The following is a 25,792-nucleotide window of genomic DNA, read 5'->3' on the forward strand; positions in this document are numbered from 1 at the left end:
TGTCACACCTGCTTAGAAAGCTGCTCCTCACACAGCTTGTAGAGCGTGAAAAACTTCCTGGCCAAAACAATGTTGTCAGTGAAGCCGCAACTAGCCAACTTCACCCTGATGATAATCTGTCGGTCAGGCACCATCATGGCCACGGAGCGGAAGTTAATCTTCAAGTTTTCAGGGAGTTCCTGCCGCCCAGCATAGCCAGGATTCTATACAGAAAATAAAACCCAAGGATGAACGATACGGTCATGGGGTAACAAGTGCAACACATCAGCATGATATTAAAAGATTCATTATGCACACACAACAAATCTGGAATGACAACCAGAAAATTCATTTACATATCTCACTCTCCTTTTAACTGGAGAGACTAAGTCATGAGTTATTAATATGAGCTCTGTTTAACACCAAAGGTTTTCAAACAGGAGTGAAAATTACAATCCCAATTTCCATTCATGGAAAATAAGTGACATATGAACAGGGACATGTGTGAAAACTGTGAAAAGAAGGCTGAAGTTCAGTAGCTCTTCTTGTGGTTCCTTACCATAGTCAGAAAAAGCCCAAATTCAGGGTTCATAGTCACATTATCTCCATCAGTAAAAATAAAAGATTTTTTACGCTCCTTTTTACATGTCAGAATAATGGAAATCTGCTGGGCTGCAACAGAGAGAACTGGTAGGTTGATACGATTAAATTCATCAAAACAACCCCAGGATCCAGATTGAGCCAGTCCTTAGAACGGAAATTAAATAGAAAATCCAATTAGTACATAATTTTGGAAAGTCAAGAAAAAGAGCATTATGCAACTGCCAGGTCAAGCCACAGATAAGTTTGCTCAAACATAAAGTTGAACAAATAGATCATACATAAAATGCCTCCAAAATAACGCACAATGTGACCCTTTATCTGTAAACACCCAACCCGCAGGGATAAAGGAACATTACAAAGGCAAGTGATATTGACATTTGACCCACACAACACTGGTAAGATTCAGGTTTCCCAAAAAGTTTTACAAAGTTGGAAAATGACACTAAGATGTAGCCAATTGTTGAAAAATAAATCTTAACAAGATATTCCACCTTAGCTTAAATTTCTCATGAATTTAAAAATTTTAAAAAAATATAACCCTCACCTTTAAAAATCCGTCCAAGTCCTCGGAAATCCATCTGGTCTGAACAATTGAAAACCACGACGTATTTCCCAAGACATCGTCCCATATCTTTGGTCGTTTCTGTTTTGCCTGTCCCTGCTGGTCCAGCGGGGGCTCCCCCCATGCTCATTCCCAGAGCTTGAGCCAACGTGATATAACACCTGGAGGGGGAGGGGTAGAGAGATCACTAGAACCACACCACTGGCATCTGGAAGATACTTCTGAGACATCGCAGTGACATGATACAGGCAAAAAATTGAAAAAAGGAAGATCCTGACCATTATCCCTACATAACCTTTCCAAAACTGCATCCTAAAATACACTTATCCTTATGGACATTAACATGTGTTGAGGAAAAAGGAAGGAGGGAGTGGTCTATGGTCAAATATGTTTGAAAACTCTTAAAAAGGTTCAACAGGATTTTTTATGATAATGTATATTCACAATCTTCAATTATGAAAAAGGGTACATAGCATTTCCAAAACTTATTTGGCAACTTTTTCAAAGAAGTCTACCAACATCTAAAGAAGAGTATTCTAGGAAGCAGACTGGGGCCATTATGTAGATTAATCCCCTTTTGAATCTTAAGAGTCGATGATTTGATAAACTTGGAAACCAATGATCACATGAGATTTAAACCACACATTGCTAAATAATCACACCTTAAATCTATTTCTGGGAGCACCTACTAAACCTGCAAATACCTTCTACTGTATCTTACAGTATGATATTAACAAATAAAAGATTCTGGTGAGAGAATACAAGAATGCCTGTGAAGGAAAACAACCGATAACTTGCTGATGAATTGCTCAATTTCCCAGCATCACCCAGTGCCGTAAAAGGAGGTAATCTATAATGTAATGCAGTTTAGGGCTTTCTGACGGCTAAACTCTAAAGCATTCATCTGGACTTGAAAAAAATTTTTGAAGAAAATAAAGTGATTATCCAGCAATGAAGTGTGGGAATGAGAAGTGAGCACACCCATCCAGAGGCGTCTAGGTTCTCAATTTTATTGGGTTTGGGTTCCCCAAAAGGCAGGTAAATGACTCAGCCCCGAATGCAAAAAATGAGCCTGGATTCAAAGAAGGAAATGTGGGTATAAAACCAGAAGGATGCCTGATCTCACTTTGATTCTGCCTTTTAACCCAAGGTCTTATCTTTCCTCTTGAAGTCTTGTTATCCCTTGCACAGCAGTCTCTGTAATAACAGCTAACATGTCACAATAGCTCCACCTACACTATGGCACTTAAACCCCACTGAACCCTGCAGGGAAGCCACTTATTTTCACCATTTTACAGATGAGGAGAGAGGCTCACAGAGATGGAATAATTTTTCTGAGGGTCATGGTGGAGGGAGCAGAGACTTCAGCCAGTCTGTGTGGCCACAAGCTCTCACGCTGCCCAGGTCTAGGACACGTCCACACTCTCATGGTAAGGAATAAATCTCCAGGAACTCTGGCCACCCAGTTGCTCTGTCTTGCAAATCCTCCTTATCATGGGATCATTTGGGTTTATATTTAAACTGAAGAAGTAGCAAGTTGTTAAGCTGCCAGAAAGAAATCATGCTATTTACATGAAGAAAGGGCAGCCATGCCCGGTGATTTACCCCTCACTTTCTCCAATAGGTGGGACTTCAGTCCAATTGATACCAAGCAGGACCCTGTGCGGCTCCTGGGCACAAAAGCTGTCCTGTGTCCCCTATTTCTTGATTACAGGAAACAGGCTTCATTCAGCCTCCAAGACCTTCCCTGAGTTCCAAGGAGCAGGTTCAAACAGTTGCTAATTAGGGAAGAGGGGGGATGTGAGACAAGGGAGGAACAGTCAAAAGAAACAACAGCGCAGCCTTGGGGCAGGGTCCTGGTTCCCCACCACAGGATATTCAACAATATCTTTGAGCTGTTTTGCAGATACTGAAACCCCCTGCCAGGTGGGAGAAGTTAACTGCATGCTGCCCACAAGCACGTAGACCCCAGACCAGTTGAAACCAGAAGGTTGATGATGCCGACTCCCACTTAGCTCCCCACCAACCAGTCAGAAGAATGTCCACAGGCTGATCACACCCTCTCTGAACCATTACTATAAAACTCCTCACTACCCCCTCCAGATCGGGACACACAGTTTTGAGGGCATTAGCCCGTTGTGGCCCCCTTAACCTGGCAAAGCAATAAAGCTATGCTTTTGTACTTCACCCCAAACTCTGTCTCTGAGAATTAATTTGGTGCTGGGGTACAGAGGCCAATATGCGGGCACCCAAACCCTCGAGGACTTGCCTTTCAGAGGCAAGCATGGATCTGCCAGACCATCTTCATGTACTTGTTGACATGATTCTCTCCAGAGCATTCTACATGTAAGTGTACCTCACCCCCTCCCTTCTCTGCTTTCCTTTCCAGTCTCTGCTGCTTTCAAAAATCTTATCATTCATGAACGGGTTTGGAGTTTATGTGATCTAGTGGCCTTTTAGCAGCTCTGCTATACTTTCCTGCCTCCCCACTAGATGGCCATGAGCTCTCTGCTGTCAGGAACTACTTTTACTCCCAGCTATTTGCCTAACCCTTGTCACCCAGTATTCTGTGAACATTTGTTGAATAAATGGCTTGTGCTGGTCCAGCCATACACTTTTATCTGCTTCCTCCTTTCCCAGTAGCTACTAGAGTTAGAGATGTAGAATGTGACCCTGGCACCAAATGAACAATGACCAACCCCATGACCCAAGGCTCATTAGCACGCAAGTATAGTATTAAGTATTCATAGTGATCTAGATGCATTTCACCACACGTAAACCAGAAGTGCTTTCAGCTCCTATTCTTAAACAGTATTGATTCTAAAATGCTGAAAAACTTGTCAAGACAACAGGGTATATGCATCAGAAAGTTCATTATCTTTGTTGAGAACTCGGATTAGTTATAGATTCTTTGATTATAGGACAGGCTTAAGGAGAAATGAAAGGAAAGGTTGGTAAAGAATGTGTTATCAATGATTAACTCAATACTGAAAAACCAAACAACCCAATCAAAAAATGGACAGAAGACCAAAATAGACATTTGTCCAAAGAAGTCATACAGATGGCCAACAGGCACATGAAAAGATGTTCAATATCGCTAATTATTAGAGAAATGCAAATCAAAACTGCAATGAGGTATCACCTCACACCAGTTAGAATGGCCACCATTAAAATGTCTACAAATTACAAATGCTGGAGAGGGTGTGGAGAAAAGGGAACCCTCCTGCACTGTTGGTGGGAATGTAAATTGGTGCAGCCACTATGGAGAACAGTATGGAGGTTCCTTAAAAAAACTAAAAACAGAGTCACTGTATGGTCCAGCAATCCCACCCCTGGGCATACATCCAGAAAAGACGAAAACTCTAATTCAAAAAGATACGTGCACCGCAATGTTCACAGCTGCAATATTTACAATATCCAAGACACGGAAACAACCCAAGTGCCCATCAACAAAGGATTGGCTTAAGATGTGGTGTGTGTATATATATACACACACGCACACACAATGGAATACTACTCATTCACAAAAAAAAGAAAGAAAAGAAATAGTGCCACATGCAGCAATGTGGATGAACCTAGAGAATATTAGTGAAGTAAGTCAGAGAAAGACAAATGCTATATGATATCGCATATGTGGAGTCTAAAAAAAAATACAAATGAATATATATATAAAACAGAAACAGACTCACAAACAGAAAAAAAAACTTACTGTTACCAAGTGGGAGAGAGAGGGAGGGACAAATTAGGAGTATGGGATTAACAGATACACACTACTATACATAAAATAGATAAGTAACAAGGAGTTATGGTATAGCACAGGGAATTATATTCAATATCTTATAATAACCTATAATGGAACATAATCTGAAAAAAAATAACTGAAGCAATTTGCTGCACACTTGAAACTAACACAATATTGTAAATCAACTATACTTCAATTTAAAAAATTCTAGGGCTTCCCTGGTGGTGCAGTGGTTAAGAATCCTCCTGTCAATGCAGGGGACACGGGCTCGAGCCCTGGTCTGGGAAGATCCCACATGCCGCGGAGCAACTAAGCCCATGCGCCACAACTACTAAGCCTGTGCTCTAGAGCCCACGAGCCACAACTCCTGAGCCTGTGTGCCACAACTACTGAAGCCCGCGTGCCTAGAGCCCATGCTTCACAAGAGAAGCCACCGCAATGAGAAGCCAGCACACCACAACGAACAGTAGCCCCCACTCGCTGCAACTAGAGAAAGCCCACATATAGCAACAAAGACCCAACGCAGCCAAAAATAAATAAATAAATAAAATTTTTAAAATAAAAAATTCTAAACAAAAAAAAAAAAGAATGAAAAACAATAGTCATAGCAACATTATTAATGATGACTAACATTTACTCAGTGGCAGGCCCAGTGCTGGGTCCCTACCTACATTAATGTAGGTCCCTATCTACATTACATCTAGTCCACACAATGATTCCAAAAGAAGGGACTCAGAAAGGTTAGCTGTCTTGGCAAAGACTACACAGCCCAGTGGTCAAGATCCAGGTATAACTCACAGCAGCTGTGAGAATGTTAGAGAAAGAACACACGTCATGAGGCCTGTCTATGTTTTTTTTGGGGGGGCCACACTGCGTGGCTTGTGGGATGTTAGTTCCCCAACCAGGGATCAAACCCAGGTCCTCTACAGTGAGAGTGCAGAGTCCTAACCACTGGACCACCAGGGAATTCCCCTGTTTACATTTCTTATCAAGAAGATAAGATGTCTCCATCAGTCTTCAATTTCTGCTGCCCTCGGTCTTAAGTGATAGCAGTACAGCAAGTCCCCTACATAAGAACCTTAAAGTTGCGAACTTTCAAAGATGCGAACGTGCGTTCCATCAACATCATGCATGAGTGGAATTGCAGCTTTCCCTCTGTCTCCTATTGCTGACAATCCTTCAGCTCTACCATCTCCCACCTCCTCTCCCTCCTCCAGTCAGTAACTCTATTTGCCTGTTCACTCGATGCCAGCCCCTGGATGCCAGCTGTTGTACTGTACTTTTCAAGGTACTGTAAGATTAAACATGTTTTCTTTATTTTTTGTGTTTGTTTGTTTTTTATGTATTATTTGTGTGAAAAGTATTATAAATCTATTACAGTACAGTACTATATAGCCGATTGTGTTAGTTGGGTACCTAGGCTAACTTTGCTGGACTTACGAACAAATTGGACTTACGAACGTGCTCTCGGAATGGAACTCACTTGTATGTAGGGGACTTACTGTAGTAAGAAAGATTCCAGACTTCTCGACTTGTGCTCAAAAGTAGAAGGAAGGACTGGTCATGAAAAATACCATGAGCTTTTCGAAAAAGGCACTATATGTTTTTAGCATATTTATTAACTATTTTATCATCTGAAATATCTGCAACTCCATCCAAATGATGTCACGTTTCCCAGAGACTATCACTATCAACATTGTTGAATTTTCACAGGGCAGTCAGTGAAAAGCTGACAAGATGTCAAGGTCTCTGGCCTTTGTTTTATTCAAGTATTAATCTTAGTGAGGAATTCTTTTGTAAAAAGGCAGCCAATCTTGCAATGCAATCCCAATGACCAGCAAAAAATGGTGACTCACTCCTCCCGTAATCAACTTAGAGAAGAACAAACAAGTGAACATTTAGAGTGAAACAGGGGGAAACAAACTTTAGAATCACCTCCACTTACATACTTTGTTTTTAAAGTTCTCAAGTTTTTTGATACAGAAATATATACAAGATAATTAATACAGTGAAAGAATCAAGGTGCAAAAAAGTTTGTATAATCTGATACCTATATATGAAAGTTAAAAAGAATCTTGACATATAAGCATTTGAAATTTCTTAGAAAATAAACTACTAATCATTTTGAAAAATAGAAAAATTTTCCTCTCATACTTTCAACTTTATATCTTTAGGTACGATTTAATTTTTTCGCCACAAAGATGTGACTTTGAAAATAAACATTTCTTCATTCATTTGGGAAATTTTATTTAGTACCTATTATGGCACAGAACTGTTCTAGGGGCAGTGAATAAATCACAGGAAATCTATACCTCAAAGGATATACCTGATATCCTAAAGGAAGGAAATAAACTATTCAAAAGTAGAAAACAGGAAAAATCAAGCTGGTTAGGAGGGTTCAGGAGTGTGGGGATTGCTGCTTCAAATGTGTCAAGTCCAAAGACCCATGTGCGATGACATTCAATCGGAGACCTGGAGAAGAGGAAGTGAGCTATGCCAGTATTGAAAGGAAAAGGGTTCCCAGTTAAGGCAACAGCAAGTGCAAAGGTCCTGAGGCAGCAGTGTGCTGAGACTATTCAAGGAACAGACAAGGAGCAAGTAGCTGGAGCTCAATGAGGAAGGAGAAAGAGTAGCAGGGATCAGATCATGGCAGGTCTTATAGGCCAATGTAAGGACATTGGCTTTTACTTTGGGTGAGATGGAAAGACAGTGCAGATCAAGGCAAAGGGATGATAGGACCTGACTTATATTCCAGTGTCTGAATTGAGAGGCAATGGCAGAAGCAGGAAACCAGATAAAAGACTATTGCAGTCATCCAGCCCAGACATTATGGTGGCCTGGACTAACATGATAACAGCAAAGGGGAGAAAAGTGGTCACATCCTAAGTGAGTTCTGAAAGTGGTGGTGACCAAACTTGATGACAGATTGGATAATAAAGTGAGAGAAAGAAAGGCATTTAGGATACTCCAAGGATTTTGGCTTGAGCAATTGAAGGATGGAATTCCCATTTGCAAAGCCGGAGAAGAGGGCAGTTTTGTGGGCGGACAATCAACCATAAGTGTGAATTCCCAGTAGGCATCCAAGAAAACATGTCACATAGGCAAGTGAATGTGTGTGTCTGGAGTTCAAGGGAGAAGCCCTGTCAGGGTGCAGAGATTGGGGAGTCCACATCTAGATGGTATTTAAAGCCATGTGAGATCACCTGAGGAGTGAGTGATGGAGAAGAGCCTTGGTGCGTTCAGTGATTAGGGGTCAAGAAGATGAAGAGGAACCAGTAGGAGATGGTATGAAGGGACAACCAGAACAAGAGGAACTAGGTGAATGTTGTGTCCTGGAAGCCACATGAAGAAAGTGTATCAAAAAGGAGACAGTGATCACCTATGCAAATGCTGCTGACTAGTCAAGGAAGGTCAGAACTAGAAATGACCATTGGATTTAGCAACATGAGGATCTGGGTGACTGCCCTACTGGGGGAAGAAAGTGTGATGGGCAGAATAAGTCCCCCAAAGATATCCACATCCCAATCCCTGGAACTTGTAAATATGTTACCTTACACAGCTAAAGGGACTTTGCAGATGCAATTAATGTGAAAGGCCTTAAGATGGGGAGATTATCCTGAATTACGCAGTGGACCCCATCTAATCTCATGAGTCCTTAAAAGGGGAAGAGGGAGGCGGAAGACTGGGTCAGAGACATGAGACGGGAAAAGGAAAAGAGACTGGAAGCATGAAGGAGCCTCAACCCATGGTTGTGGCTGTGAAGATGAAGGAAGGGTCACAAGCCAAGAAATACGGCAGCCTCCAGACACTGGGAACAGCCCTCAGCTGACAGTCCGCAGGGAAGTGGGGACATAGGTCCTGCAACCACAAGAAAAAGAATTCTGCCAACAAACTAGAAAACAAAAAGCAGATTCTCCCCTAGAGACTCCAGGAGGGACCACAGTCCTGCTGACACCTGATGTTAGTCCAACAAGGTGTGCGCCACATTTCTGACGTACACAACTGTGAAATAATTTGTGCTGTTTAAGCTTCTAAACGTGTGGTCATTTGTTATGAAAGCGACAGAAAACTAATACATAGAACCTGAATGGTGTGAATTCAAGGTAAAATAGATAGAAAAAACTGTGATTTTGAGGCATTTTGATGGGAGTACAGAAATGGGAGGGAAACTAGAGGATTCACGGTAGGATTTCCTTTCTGGAAGCCATTATAGCACATCGTACGTTGATGAGAATGAACCAGTGGAAAGTGAAAATTGATGATGCTCCCAGAGAGAAAATAACTGTTTCAGTGGAAGGTGTTGGCTTTGGATGGCTGCACAAAATCCATTCCTAAAACCAGGAGAGAAAGTGGACAGCATAAGGATAGGGGCTTGGTTGGCAGACATGACGGTGGGGAATGAGTGCAGGTCCTCTCCTGTGGTAGCATCTATCTTCTCAGTAAAACAGGAAATGGGGTCTTCAGTTGAGAGAGGAAGAGAGGGGGATGCTTGAGGTCTGGAAGGAGAGAAGGTGTGAAATAGCTGTTACAAGTGTTTCAAGGAATTCTCCACATTTTGTCATTATTCACCTCTGCACTTCAAAACAAAGAGAACAACTCCAAAAAGACATCCAAAAGCACCCAGTAGAAACCATCTTTTGTAGAAAATAAACATATGGTTACCAGGGGATATGGGGGGAGGGATAAATTGGGAGATTGGGATTGATATACACACACTACTATTGACATATATAAAATAGATAACTAATAAGAACCTAGTGTGTAGCACAGGGAAGTCTACTCAGCACTCTGTAATGGCCTATATGGAAAAGAATCTAAAAAAAGAGTGGATATATGTATATGTACAACTAATTCACTTTGCTGTACACCTGAAACTAACATCTGTAAATCAACTAAACTCCAATAAAAATTTTTTTTAAAAAAAGAAATCATCTTTAATGAGACATAAGAAGGAATATGGAGTGTATGAAGACAAAGAAAATGTGAGGAGAAAAGGACAGTAAAATCTTCTGCTACTCCTCAATCCTCAGGTAAAAGTGAGATTTCATTCAGTATCACAACTGAGCAGAGGGGGAAATCTCACAGACAGGGCTATTACGTCAAACTTTTATACTTTGTCCAATAATATTTTCAGTCTAATAGCCCAGGGGTTCATCCTGTGAAAATGACTGATATTTAGCTTCTCCTTAGGCCCAATGTTGATTTTAACACTCAGCCATTTTGTCCAATATAAGTATTCAAAGCATCCCTGAACAGCACATATACAATTAGCTGATGCCACAAAGCTCAAATTAAACTAAGTGAATTACAGGCTATTAGTCATGGAGGAAGGACCCCTGGAGATAACCTAGTACATCTTACAGATGAGGAAACTGAGTCCAGGGAAACTGCATGGCGGCTCTGGCTAACACAGTTGGTAAATAACAGGCAGAGGGCAGGACAGGTCAATGTCCTCTCCATCACGATTCACCAATGTTCATACTCAATTTCTTTCCTGCTAAAAAACCACCTTATTGTCTCTGTAATGACAGTAAGTGCCACAGTCCCCTAAAGCAGCCCTCAAAGCCCATGGTGATTTGCACCTATTGATAACATAGCGATTAATTCGCTTTTTTCCCATTTGATGTCCACGGAGGTCATTTAAACTTAGACTCTATAAGACTGAAGGCAAAGGAAGCAAAGTCTGTTTTAGTCACAAACCTACTAAATCCCATGTGAAGACATGTGTGTAAAGCTAAACACACCGAATTTCGAAGACTTTAATATAAAAGAGCCTGTAAACCCTAAAGAGACCGTCAGCCAAAATCCCTTGAGCACCTGGAGAGAATGAGAAGGTTGGGGGTGGAGGAGGGAGAAGTTGAGGATTCACAGAACCCTTCCATCACCTGTCTGTGAGGGGAGTTATAACGAGCCTGTCAGTGCAGCCTACAAACTCATTCTGGTATATGAACGGCACATCTGTGATGTGAATCATCATCTTGTCGGAATCTTCGTTAAAATAAAATCTGCACTGTTTCAGCCACTCAAAGTCTGTAGGGCTCTTGATATGCATGTGACACTGAAATGCAGAAGGTATGTGTTAAAACTGAGATGAGAACCGCTTATTAACTACACGCATTAGCATTCAGGTAGATCATTATGTGAAGTTAATGGAACGCAAAGAGAGCCCAACTACTTGGGAGATGTCAACTACATCACCATCCAACCCATTCATTTATTGATCAGCAAAAAAAGATACTTTCAACGATATGAGAAAAGGAGAAGTCAAGAGAAACTAATTGTGGCCCTCAATTTAAATAACGTGATCTATTTTAAGAGGAAGGTATTCATTTCTTAAATTTCACCCTTAAATGTCCAATACCACAGTCCTAACCATGAAATACAACCTATGAAAAAACACATTTGGCTTACAAAGATACAGCTAAACAATCTCATTAGGAAAAAAAGTCATCTCTTATGATTATGATAAAGTACATTCTTGGGTTTTTTTTTTAATCCGTTAATTACCCTTCCTAGGATTTGCAGGGGGCCAAATTTCTAACATCTAAATGGCAGGTTATTGCCCAGCAATGCTTTTTTCTGAATATTTTTAACCAAAATTTTAAGCCACTTTAATCATTTTTCTTTGACAAATAAGAAATCTAAAACTACCTACCCTGAGCCCTTTATTTCTCATTGAGGCAAACAGTGTGCTTAACTATTAAGAGAGGAGATTAGCACATAACAGCTTGAAAGCATTGCCTTTATTTCCATTACATCAGAACCAATCTTTCATAATCTTTTTTAAATAACGGGGTGAGACATGATCCAGAAAATTATTATGAAAATAAGAGCTTCATGCCTGTTATCTAATGTTGTATTTTATAGTAGAGGACAAATAGCATTTCTTTTCCCATTTCCTATTTTCTATAGCTACGAAACTCTCTTTTCCATCCCTGTTCTTTCTTTAAAGGCAAAATCCGCATGTCTCCTGAATGTCACAAACTATATTAGGAAAGACCATTTGCAATCAATGACATAAAATGTATCATAACTTGTTAAAGCTGTGATTTATGAAGAGCCTTAAAGGAACTACTAAGCAGTTCTACTAGCAATACCACTTATTATTTCTATAGCAAGAAACTGGTCATCTTCAGTCTAATAATCAAAAGGAGCACAAGACAAATAAAAGCTTTTCAGGATGCTACATGGCATTTCAGCATTAAAAATGATCACATAAAGAATTTTAAAATGAAGTCTAATTGCCTCCATAACACCTTAGCCGAGCTCATTGGAAAAGAGCTGAAATTTCAGCTAAAGATTGAAAAGAAAGTCTGACAAACAATCTCTCATCATGAAGATGCTTCTTTGCCTGAATTTTACCTTTTCTTTGAATTCATTCAAACTATTCCCAGTGGGTAAACAAAGATAGTTTCTAGTATTTGCTTTTCTGTATATGCCACAGCATTTGTAAAGCATTTACCAGGTCATCAAAGATATCTCTTTGGTGCACATGAATAGTAATCAAAGTCTCATATTTAACTCGTTCCACGGAACTCAGATCCTTGGTTGTCATGTCTATCAATGTGTTCAGTAGCTCCAGGAAAGACTGATTGGTTTTCTGCATGACTTTTTTATCAGACTTGGCATTTCTAAGAGCCTCTTCTGAATCCCGTGTCCATATCATTTGAATTCCTAATAATCCAACCTTAGGGAAATAAAAAAGGCTTTATGAGTGCGTATGGCATATGAATATATTGAAATAGAAATCACAATATAGTAAACAGCTGTGATTGTTATGCAAATGTCAGGCCATCCTTGATTACATCAACTTGATGGGTTGTTTCAAAACCTATGGAGACTCTATTCATATTGTTTACCTGACAATTAAGTACATACAGCCTCATGACATGTCTACAGATTTTTTCTTCTCATTCTAAGTCATATTTCTCCCTAGATAGATTTTAAGTTACTGGTACGGAAAGAATACGTCTTAAACCTACTTTCCCCAAACTAACACTATCTGTCTACACATAGTAGACACAAAATCTCTATTGATCACATGACTAAGAAAACATCATTTTCTGTATTTTATTGCTGAAACATATTTCTCATTTTTCTGGTAGAACACACCCAGTACATTTTATGATTTATGTACTGAAGAGATTCAGTAGGAAAAAAATATTTTAAGTTAAAGAAAACATATCAAATATCTCAGCACAAATATATGTATATTTATAAATATATATGTATAGATACAGATACATAACACCAAATAATCTATAGTTGAAATCTTTAAGCTTATCTATATTTAACAAATCCTAATGAAAATCTTAATATTGGTCTAGAGTTAAACTATAGGCAGTGGTGTAGTTTACAATAGACAATATCTGAGATCTAAAATGACTATTCTATAAAAAATACCTTCCAATTTCAATACACTGACCTGAGCAGGGAAGGAAGAAAGGAATTCAATCAGTTGGAAACCTGTTTCTTGAATATTTGCAGCTGCCTGGCGAATCACAAGATGTAATGAGGCCCGAGATTCCTCCAAGAGAGAATTAAGCCAAACTTCCACATTGCCCTCTGCCATCACGGGTTTATCCAATTCAATCGTCTCACCCTCTCGAGAGGAAACTGACAGAATGCGATCATAGATCTGTGTTAGAAGCCCAAAAAGAAGCTATATTTACACAAAGAATGAATTCCTCCATTGCCCTCTTGTCAACGTTATCCTTCCTGTAGAAAGTTAAGCCACATTTTATAAAATAAAAGGCAAAGTATGATACAAAATCAATTCCAAAACAATTTTTTAAAAAGCTATCCATGAAATCGAAAAGGGAATACTAAATCAATTTCGAATAGTCTATACCGGAGAGGGGAAAACTTGTTTTCTAAGAGAAATGTTCAATACAAATGTGATAATCAAAAAAATCTCTAAAGTTTCCCAAGATGAAATAGGACTTTCTAAGACCCTGTCATCCACACCACGAGATTATCAAGTTGACATTAGCAATGACCTGGTCAAAATGATCAATGCAAACATCTCACAAGGCAATTCCAATTCTATACTAAACATTGCGCTCTTTACAGGAGCTGTTGGTTGCACATAATATATTCTAATGCAAACCCAGCTCCTAGTCTGGTCATCTCACTTCAATTTCCATGCAGTATGGCTTAATGAGAATATGTGGAGTATTTGGAATTCTAAAATACGGTTCAAATCGTGCTGTGCTATTCACTGACCTTCCAATGTTGGAAGACACATCTCGGAGACTAAATTTCTTGCTTCTATTTAGTCATTAAAAACCATGCCTGTCCTACTTCCCAACTCACCTTACAGGACACTCATGCCACTTATGCAAAATACAGTTGGCCCTCCATATCCACGGTTTCTGAATCCACAAACTCAACCAACCTCTGATCAATATTTGAAAAAAAAAATTCCAGAAAGTTCCAAAAAGCAAAAGTTGAATTTGCCACATGCTGGCAACTATTTACATAACCTTTACATTGTATTGTATTATAAGTAATCTAGAAACCATGTGTAGGTATATCCAAATATTACAGTATTTTATGTGAGACTTAAGCCTCCAGAGATTTTGGTATCTGCTGGGGTCCTGGAACCAATCCTCCCCACAGACACCAAGGAACAACTGTGATGCAAACTATAAAGTAAATGCAAATGTTTGTTGTTGTTTTGTTCTCTAGTAAGTGGAATATTGTTCCCTTGGGCCCAGATTTACTCTGTATTAATGAAATCCTCCTTAGTTGTCCACAGAAGTGATCTACCAAGAAGCTAATGAGCCTTAAGTTTCAGGGTCCCTCACTTGCACAGACCCTTCTAGGTCCTGAATATAAGTTTGTATTTATAATTTTATAAGATTTAGGACCCACAAAACCAGGATCTGCCCCTGGCTGTAGAAACCTTATGGTAGGAACAGCAACAAGAAAAAAAAAAATCAATGCTATTTATTTTTAAGAAGTAATTGCTAGGAACAGAGGCTGAAAATGAGGAAGTTTCAATTATCTTCAATGTACAATCAAACAATAAGAAGCTTCACTCTAGGACCATGAAGTCCTGGTGCTAAAGCAGAAGGATTTGAGGAAAACATCAAGAAGAACTTCCTCGGTAATTCAATGCCCTCTTTCAACCCATGCATCCAGTAGATCTAAAAGAAAGATCAATTTTTAAACCATTCAATCCATACGGTCTCCTCTTTCTCTCCACCCACCCGCTTTGTTGTAGCAACTCGGCCTGACTTTGCAATCACTTTCGAAGTTGGTTTCCTTGCCCCCTTCCATTCTGCCTCCTACTCTGAGCCACAGGCTCTTTCTGAAACACAAATCAGGTCACTGCTCTGCTGAAAACCTCCCACACCTTTTGTCACGTTCATGATGAAGTACATTCATAGTGTGATGCACTTGACCTTCTGGAATATGGTCCATGCCTCCTTCTCCCTCTTTTCCCTTTGCTCATCACCCCATGTTGTGGGTTAAACTGTCTCCTCCAAAAATATATATTGAAGCCTCAACCCCTAGTATCTGTGAGTGGGACCTGATTTGGAAATGGGGTGTTTGAAGGTGTAATCAAGTTAAGATGAGGTCATCTTGGATGCTGGTGGACCTGAATCCAATGACCTTAGAAGAAGAAGGAAATTTAGACACAGACACACAAGGAGAATGTCAAGTGAAGACAAAGGTGGAGGTCAAATTGATGTGTCTGCAAGACAAGGAACACCAGGGATTGCTGACCACCACTGGGAACTAGGAGGCAGGCACTAAACAGACTCTCCTGCAGAGCCTCCGGTCGGAACCAACCCTGCCAACACCTTAGTCAGGATGTCTAGCCTCCGGAACTGTGAGAGAATAATTTTCTGTTGTTTTAATCCATGGAAGCCCTAGGAAAGTAATACACTCCCTCACATACCCACACTTCTGACATCCTAGACTGCCCACACCTCCGGGCCATTGCACTTGCCCTTCCTCTGGCCAGACTGTGCGTCCCTTCCCCACTTGCCTGGTTATGTTCCACTCACCTTCAAAAAACCAGTTCAAACACCACATTGTCCTGCAGGAAGCTTTCTCTTACACCACTTACACCCAGGTTAGGGCTCCCTGGTGGGCATTTCCATGCTCCTTGTGCATCACACAAACACAGCAAGTCAAAAATATCGATGGTTTAATTGCCAAATTTTTCTTGAATGTTGTACAGCATAAAAACAACTGCAGTATGGATTGCGATATATTCTTCCTTGGAACCCCAGGACTGGCATCATGCCTGGCACACAGCGAGGGGCTTGAACTTAAATGACTGGCTTTTAATGACCTCCAATGGACTAGCTCTACCACTGCACGAGCTGCACTCTGTAGACCCCACCAGGGCACGAGAACCCCGAGGATGGTATATTCCCATTGTTAAGCACAACATCTAGTCCATGGTATTTGCTCAACAGATGCAAGTTGCATTCTGGGATGAATAAATAAATGATACTAAGGTTTGTATGAAACACCATAAGGGAGCTGGATATGTTATCCAACTGGAAGGGTCACTTTTTTAGGGAATTTGGGGTAAGGGGGTAGATTAGACAATATCTTCTGGCAGCTAGGCAAATGTATAGTCTTCCTCATGTTGGATAACTTCTTTTGGGTCCCATACAACTCCATGATTCTAGAAATTGTTGGGAGTGTTTAAAAAAAAAAAGGAAAGAAAAGGTTTTCAATGGAGTATGATGAAAAACATGGAGGACCATCATGCCAAAAACATCTGAAGCCTGATTAAAACAAGTCACTGTGGAATTCTGTTCAGTCAAGGCACTGTTTGATGAGCAATTTGTTCCTTTGTTTTATTGAATTTCTAAACAGTTAACTTGGCATGTGAAGCTATGAATGCTACATACGAAGCATTCCTAATCACATTTAAACTGTTATTCAAATCTACACTTTGGATATTAAGAAGTCACATAGTTCTGAAGGCAAATTGGGCCCAAAAGTATCTTTTTAGTCATCGGGTGATATTTAATGGACAGGGAAGTAAATCTTTGTAAACACTATTGGAGAGCAATTCAATAAAGACAGTTGAGATTCTAAGATACGTAAATTGCTGGCCAGCAATTAGAATTAGGCAAACCTTTTCATGGAACTTGACCGTTTTGATGTTGTCAAACACACTCAGCAAATGGGCTTGTATAGCGTGTGTGTCTGACGCCTGCCCCAGAATCTCCAGAAGAGCGGGGTCTGAGATGAAGAAGAACCGAGGAAAGCAAAGCCGTTTTTTCTCCAAGTACCTAAGTGGGGAGGAAAAGATAAACTTCATAAGCACACAAAACAGGTCTTCTAGGAATAAATTAATCTGGATGGGAAAAAGGGAAAAGACTTTGAGAGAATCTAGTTTTCCCACACTGTTCAATGTTTCTGTTTTGTTCTGTGTTTTTGTTTTTTTTTTTTTTTTTTTCATTACTAATTTTGCCAAGTGGGAGTCCATATTCTGATTGGGAGACTATTTTTTTCCAGAATTAATAGAATTTCCTCATTTTTCACAAGTATAATGTATACATTTGACTTAACCTGGAAATATTTGTACTTTCTTTGTAGAAGACAGGAAGATTTACACACAGGGAGTCTTTCGGTTTTGTGTTTGTTTTATTTTATTTGCAAGCACAGTGCTATGTCAGCTAAAGGCTGACAATTCCAATTCTTAGGATTGTATCGTAAAAGAATCCAATGAATCTATCACTGAAGCAGAAACAAAATCCAGCTACATGGAAGGAAGGGTCTTGACACTGTTCTCTGCCTCGAGGAGTTACAAAAACCCAGTGAATGTTTGTTCTACCTGTCATCACCCTACTTCTGCTGCCCTTTTGTTTCCCTATTTAACATATTTCTACTTAGTGATTTTATCGTGATTAGCCAAAGGGCAAGAAAATTATTTATTACTCTTGGAGTTCCTCCAGCCTCCATCTATGTAAGTGTGGGTGTGGGTGTGGGTGTGTCAGTGTATATTGCTAGGTATTAGATTAGGCTCTCATTTTTGTATAATCTTGGCTGCTTGTGTATACTACACACTGTTCATATTGTTCTTGGTTGAGTATAAGGAAATATTTTGCTTCTTCAGATGTTTATCCAAGAAGGAGATCAGAAAAACAGGTATATTCATTTTAAAAACAAGGACTGTATGAGAATATTTACAAGCTCTTGTCCCAATGATGGAAGAAGCCATAAAGCCTATAATTTAAACATCAGAGACAATCTAGTAACTGCTTGGAGAGACGATAAGCCTCCAAACTATCAGTTTTATCTAAGCCACCACGTTAGACATGAATTGAGTCTAAGCAAAAGAACACCCATTTGGCTAATCCTGTCTCGTGTCTCTGGTCCCTTTCATCTCCAGGATGCTTAGAGCGAACTTACCCAGTAAGGGATTTCTGGCAGATTTCCAACTGGTCCAGCAAGTGTGGCAACAGCCGCCCCATGGCCTCATCTCCAACACAACACTGAGCCACACTGGGCATCTCACGGGCCCGAGTCATGATCTTCACCCAGGATTTATCTATGTTGGAAAAGCGCTTGGCCTCCTATGAGCACAAGGTAACAAAGCACACTTGGACACGTCTGTGATCCCAACGACAGAGTGTCTCACATACCTCCCGCTGAGGTCAGACTTGTAACCGTTCTGGATACCCTGTGCATACATGAAATATCACACATGTTCTATTTCAATTTTCCTTGGGTCTTTTGCACCAGAGCACCCCCTTTCTTAAATAAGAATCTTTAGCTCAACCCTGGGACCTACATTATGTTAACTAAAAGCAGGAAGTAGGTATAAAAATAATAATACAAATTGGGAGACTGGGATTGACATATACACCCTACTACATATAATACATAACTAATAAGAACCTACTGTATAGCACAGGGAATTCTACTCAGTACCCTGTAATGGCCTATATGGGAAAAGAATCTAAAAACAGAGTGGATATATGTATACATATAATTGAGTGACTTTGCTGTACACCTGAAACTAACATAACATTGTAAATCAACTACAGTCCAATAAATATTAAAAATAATAATAATAATACAACACAAGATAATTTGGGAGAAAAGCACCCTCCCAACTGTTTTCAATTACCTCCAAATTAAGTGAATCTTATGTTTTTCAAGTTTTCTACACTGAGCATTATTTGTGTATTTAGAAAACAAACATTTAAAAATAAGATACAGGGCTTCCCTGGTGGCGCAGTGGTTGAGAGTCTGCCTGCCGATGCAGGGGACGCGGGTTCGTGCCCCGGTCTGGGAAGATCCCACATGCCGCGGAGCGGCTGGGCCCGTGGGCCATGGCCGCTGAGCCTGCGCGTCCGGAGCCTGTGCTCCGCAACGGGAGAGGCCACAACAGTGAGAGGCCCGCGTACCGCAAAAAAAAATAAAAATAAGATACAAAATTAATTATAGTGTGACCCTAATATTCTGAAATTTTTTAAATAGATTTTTGAGGAAAAATGGAAAATGTGCAGATTAATTTGAGAGAGTAGGAATAATTGTGATTTTCTTCCTTAAAACTTTCTATATTTTACCAATGAGCACATACTATCAAGTATGAGAGCAAGAAACTCCACCTAACTCCTTCAATATTGTATGTGAAAGTTTCCATTAAGTCCAATTTGAGACTCTTCACCCATCAAGAGGAAAAACACGCCCAAATATAAAAGAAAAATAAATACCTAAAATTATAATGTATGGATACATTTCACTGGTAGCCAAAAAATAAATCAGCTAATGGGTCTTCCCTCTATAATTAAACTGAAAACTAACCAAAGAGAAAGCTAAGGAAACCTAAGTGAAAAGAACACTCAACATAATCACGCTTCTAAAACTCAAATGTATTGTTAACACGTTATAATTTAGCAAACAATTTAACGTAATTGGGTAAGACTCCTTGAGTTTTTCCTTGCAGATTTCCACCCCATTTTACAGTACTGATATAATTGGGTATATTGTAGAGTGTGGGTTATTTTAAACTGTCAGTAGTAGAGAACAAATTATCCTACCACTGTCAAGATAACCACTCTGTAATTCTACACTGTTCCAAGTTCCACCTTCAAATTATCTGAAGAAGTATATCAATTATGCAGGCATTCATTCTTTGTTTTTTAACCCTCCATTTCCTATAAAACCTCACCATTTTGAAGCATTCTTCCTCTCATTTTCACACCCCTCTTTTCCACAATTACCCTCTCTCTCTTTGAAGAACAGCTTGACAGCAACAACCAAAAGATTGGAGAAGGGGTGGCTCAGTAGAGGTTGAAATTTATTGCATTTTTAAGGGCATTCTGAGTTATTAGCTAGTTCTCTAAGTTTAAAAGCCGAATGAAATCATAAAGAAATTTCTAAGACCTTGGGAAGCTGCTTGGCAATGTCTCCTCCTACAAAGACGGCTTCTAAGTAAATCCACAAGTTTTGCACCATCATCCAATTCTCAATGATGTCTGCTGAGTTGGAAAGGTATTGCACCCACTTTTGAATCTGGCCTTTGAATGGCATATTGTACCTAAAACGAGAAATACATTCAGAATTTGTTTTTTTAGTGTTTTGTTTTTATTGTTGTTGTTTTCAAACTAAAGAGGTTTTTAAAAAATCCTGATTTTCACCTGTTTCTTTACACCTTTGATTACGTTGCTGGCTTTTAAAATGACGCTACCAAGTGATTCATTCCTCACCATATACTGGGCATTGTTAAACTGACTTTTTCCCTTTTGACCCAGGGCATAGAGAAGTGGGAGATGTATCATCTAAGAAGCAGATCAAGCATTAGACTTGACTCCGCCCAGCTGCTGGAACAGTATCATTCTGGTCATTGTTGCTGTCGCAAAGGGAATAACATTCTCTCCACTGAGCTTCTGTGCCTGTTCCGTGGAGCCTCTTGTTTTTCATGTAATGTGGAGCCATTACAGAGCCGTTGGCAGGGACAGAACAACAAATTCCGTTTTCAAATATGATACTATCTGGACTCTCTCTTTAGCCTGCCCTCTTCTGAGCCTCCTTCCAACTTCCCATCCACTCCTGCCCACCCCACTCGTGTCTGTGTGTACATGTATGCATGAGGCTTTCTGCGTGTACACACATAAAGCCTGAGAGCCACTTTTCTTCCTCTCTCGTAGTTAATCTATCTTCCCTTTTTCCTCGTGAGACAGAAACAGTGGTCCCCCAATATCTTTTTCTCCTTCTTCTTTAGATACAGAACCCCATTTCTACCTAGACTCATAGCTGCCCAGTTAAAATACTGAATCTCGCAGCCTCCTTTGCAGCAATGTGCAGTCCCGGGATTAGGCTCCACATCAATATTTCTCAACCCTAGCTGCACATTCTAATCATCCGATAAATATTAAAAACTACCAATACCTTGAAACAAACAACTAAAAGCCCTACCAATACCTGCCTGGATCCCACCCCTAGGAGCTTTGATTCGATCAGTCTGGGATGTGGCCCAGGCTTTGGGATTTTTTAAAGTTCCTTAGGTGTGTCTAGTGTGTAGCCAAGTCTGAAAAACACTCTTCCGGATGGGAAGAGAGCAGCAGCATTGGATGTAACGGGTAGAAGGAGGAGAAGGGCTCCCAAGCCATCAACCTTGGGACTTTTTTTACTTGAGAAAGACATACACTTCAGTCTTGTTCAAGCAATGTTGTATGTGGTGCTTCTGTTATTTGTAGACAACCCTACTCCTAAACGATTGTCCTGCCTTTTGTTGTTTTTCCTCTTCTCCTTCTTCACCCTTTCTTGATCTCTCCAGTCCAACATAATACGGGCTTGAAGTCGTCTCAAATATTAGTCATATTAGTGAATAAAATTTTAATTTCCATAGTCTTAAGTGTTAAGCAGATTGCTTTAATATTCTACACATCTTTCTGGGGGGTTTTGCTTGTTTATGCTTTTCACAAGAATATAGGTCCATAGCAACAGAAATCTTTGTTTTATTCACCCTTCTAACCACAGCACCTAGAAGACCACATGGCACGTGGTAGGTATTCTGTAAATTTCTGTTGAATATGCGTTCCTCATACAACCCTGTCTGTGGGTTCAATGCCATTGGTAAGAAAAGTTTACCCATTCCTAACACAGATGATGTTTAGTTAATGTATATGTGTACTTCTTCTACCTCCATAGGGTATGTTATCTTCCATCTGTCCTTAATTCTGGTTGGGTGTGACCAGTAACCAAATTCATTAAAACTCACCAAATTATCAGTAGTTCAGACTCAATATTACCAATAGTCTGAATCTATAAGACCTAATTTTATATTCTATATTACTCATTTCAAACACTTACACAATTACCATATATTTGAGAAAATCCTGGTGAACAAAAAAATTATTTCAAAAAGGACCAGAGGAAGCATTGAACCAAAGAAATATAAGTTTATGCATCTCTGGCTCGCACGTCCAAAGCATGACAGCTCTGCTGCTACCATCAAACAGAAATGTTAGGATGGTATCGGTCTGTGCTGCTTTACTTCTCTTTATGAATTGACTTCATTCTCTATCTTAATCTGTCATCTCATTAAAGTGTGTACACAACTAAGAGTTTCTAGTCCATAGGTGTTGACAAAAAGGTTTCCGAAGTAATTATTCTAAAATTCAGAATAATTTTCCTTCTGGAATCTAGAGCCTGTCGAGCTGTCAGCTGTGCAGTGAGGCTTGTCAGCAGCAAAGCTGAAATGTTCCGCAAGATCCAAGTGGCTAATCACATGGTGCATGATTTTGTCCAACTGATGGTCTCAGACACATCCCCCAAATAGAGGATAATGAAATCAAAACAGTTTTATCCATGCCGTGCCAAAGGCTAAAATTAAAACAAGTACTTTTAATGTTGAATAGATTGTACGAGGGGTATTGTTGCATTTGTTTAATTAATTTCCCTTGAAGTGTTTGTTTTTATGGTTCTCAAACCTCAGGGGAAAGAAGGACGGTTTTCCTACCTGTTGCCCAGTAGGGAGCCCAGTAACATCAAGCTGTCCTCCATGTTGGAGATGATTTCCGATGTACTGTCTCCTCTCAAGAGGAGCTCTCCACGGGTTTTAAAGTTGCCAAATGTGAATGTTTTGTTGTCCCATTCATTAATCACTTGCTTCAGCTTTTGTTCAACGTCCCTCTCTTTCACCGCACTGATACAGATGTCCTATTAAAAGTGCAAGCTCTCATTTTATCACATGAAAGTCACACAACCTTCTCAAATAGTCTTGGTTCAACAGAGGTCCTGTCTATACCCTTTCCTTTATATGTATCTATAAATACTTACATTTCCTGATCTAAACTGCAATATAATAAATGGTGTGTGTGTGTAGATATAATATAGATTTATCCTAATCTGTAAAATTTATCACCAAACTATTCCAGAAAGAAGACAGAAAAGATATACAGCAGTGGAAGATTTTCAGCCACGATAAAAAAGAAAATCCTGCCATTTGTGACAGCATGGAGGGACCCTGAGGATATTGGGTTAAGTGAGATAAGTCAGACAAAGACAAATATTATATGATAGCCCTTATATGTGGAATTAAAAAAAAAAAACCAACAACAACAAAAAAACTTGAAAAAACAGAAAGTGGAATGGTAGTTAACAGGGGCTGGGGGTGGGGGAATGAGAGAGATGTTATATCTATTTACAGCTAATAGATAAATAAGTCCTAGAGATACAATCCACAGTACAGTGATTATAGACAACAAAACTGTATCCTAAACATTAAATTTTCTAAAAGACTAGATCTCAATTGTTCCCACCACTAGAAGAAATGATAACTGAGGTGTTAGCTAACACTACAATGGAGATTATATTGCAATATAAATGTATCAAATCACTATGTTGAACACCTTAAACTTACACAATGTTAAATGTCAATTATATCTCAATAAAAATTAGGATAAAAAAGATATGCAATAACCTTTTAAATTTTGCCACTTTCATCAAAGATTCAAATTTTAATGTGTCTCTGATTTAACTCTAAAGTCAAATCAATGCAGTACGAGAGGAGGGAGTGAACAGAAACCTGACTTCTTCCCAGCTCTCTGATCACTCTCCCTGTCTTCTCTGCAGCCTTATCTTCTCCTGGACCATTGGTCAAACCTGTCCTTGCCCTCTTCTTGTCCCTCTCTGGATGAGCATATCCACACCCGTGCAGTCAGCAACCTTTTGTATCTCCAGGAAAGACCCACACCCACTGCTTACTGGGCTTCTCTGTTTGGATACATCAAGGGAACCCAAAACACAATCTGTGAAATATCAAACTCATGCCCAAAATCAAGCTCATAGTCTTTGCACTTTGTCATTCCACCTGATCACCTTCCAACATTCCCCATCTCAGTCACAAGCACCATCACCCACTTAGATCTCTCAGCAAGAACTCTAGGGTTCATCCTCAGCCCCTCCCATTTCCCTACCATGTTCACTCCGTCAAATTCTATCCTCCTAACGATCTCTTCAATCTTGTCTCCCCTCTTCAGCTTCACTACCTGCCTCCTCATCTGACACATCATTATCTGTTGCCAGGGATATTCAAGTAACCTCCCAATTGGTTTCCCAGCATTCCCCCTTTCCGTTTTCCAATTCTTTCTCCTCACAGCTACCGGAGTGATCTTTACAAAATGCAAATTTAACCACATCATTCCCCAATCAAAATACATCTCCCAGTTGGCTACCGACTGCTTCAAAGACTGAAATCGATAACACATTCTAGACCCACTCCATCTCCCCAACCTTAGCTGTCTCCTCTCTCACCCACCTCCACATCTCGGCCGTCTGGTCCCCTAAACATACCTCAGACTATTCACATATGCTGTTCCACCTGCCTGACACTGTCTTCTCTGCACTTTCCAAGCCCCTTACCCCCTCACCACACAAGCACACCCCGTTCACCCAGCACCCAGTCTTCCTGACCTTCATTGCTCTCGCCCCACCCCCAGAGAGGTCAACCCCATTATTAGAGGCCCTCATAGAGCAGCATACTTCCATTTCAATGGTATTTACTGCAGTTTGTAACTACACCTTCATTTGTACAATTATTTAATTATACAAATTATTTAATGATCTGTAAACACAGGAACGTATGTCCCCAGCACTTAACACAGAACCTGTTACATAAACGTTTGTTGAAGAAATAATAGCTGAGTACCAGGAAAAGAGTTTTGATTGTTCTAGCATGATGTACTGCAACAACAGACCATGATGTAGGAAGACTCTCAAATCCCCTGGGACCTTCCAATCTCCCACCACATCATACACTCAATCATTGTACCTCTATTTCCTCTTTGTATTTCAGAAGAGGTGCCTCCATGATATGTCTTAACTTAAAAGTTTCATTCCCCACATCTAGACTGTGCCCAGTGAGAGCAGTTATCCTTTCCCAGTGCCTTTCCATCATGGCCTTACTGGCCATGCGCTCCAGCAGGGGACAACACTCGCTGAAATCATCAATGGTCTTCTTCAGATCCAAAAAAGCCTGCCAGTCCTTCAAGGCTCGGGGCAGCTTCCGACACCTGCGAAGAAAAGCCAACGTGAAAGTTCATTCGAATATAAGCCTGGAATGTCTCCAATCCAAGACTGTCTGCTAGCATTTCCATCAAAAAACAGTCACCTCAAATACCCATCACATTGTTAAATCTTATGACTCAGCGGATAGCTGTTAATATAACCCACTTTTACATTGCGGGAATTTGCTCCTCCCAACCAGGAATGACTTTTTTCAATTTCCTCATAAAAATTAGGTAAAAGGCATTATTTTAAAGAATAGAGGTGCTTCCCAATTCAATTCAATTCTCCAAACATGTTTTGAGACCCTACCAAGTACAAAGCACAGCAGAGTGTTTCAGGCTGTCAACTGAAAAGTACAACAAATGATCCTCCATTTTGGGGGGGGTTCAACACTTCAAGGATGTAGA

General features: G+C 40.0%; 1 protein-coding gene across 1 annotated transcript in view; it reads right to left on the reverse strand.

Moving 5' to 3' along the window:
• DNAH5 (dynein axonemal heavy chain 5) overlaps positions 1–25,792 on the reverse strand; it is a 202,464-nt gene that overhangs the window by 123,077 nt on the left and 53,595 nt on the right. Inside the window, 11 exon segments of the mRNA XM_060145962.1 lie at positions 9–203; positions 539–726; positions 1,127–1,305; positions 10,772–10,944; positions 12,349–12,573; positions 13,312–13,524; positions 16,996–17,152; positions 18,276–18,439; positions 20,259–20,412; positions 22,837–23,036; positions 25,150–25,390. Coding sequence (XP_060001945.1) covers positions 9–203; positions 539–726; positions 1,127–1,305; positions 10,772–10,944; positions 12,349–12,573; positions 13,312–13,524; positions 16,996–17,152; positions 18,276–18,439; positions 20,259–20,412; positions 22,837–23,036; positions 25,150–25,390 — 2,089 coding nt within the window.

Source organism: Lagenorhynchus albirostris, chromosome 3 (assembly GCF_949774975.1).
Source record: "Lagenorhynchus albirostris chromosome 3, mLagAlb1.1, whole genome shotgun sequence".
In the NCBI taxonomy this organism is placed as follows: Eukaryota; Metazoa; Chordata; class Mammalia; order Artiodactyla; family Delphinidae; genus Lagenorhynchus; species Lagenorhynchus albirostris.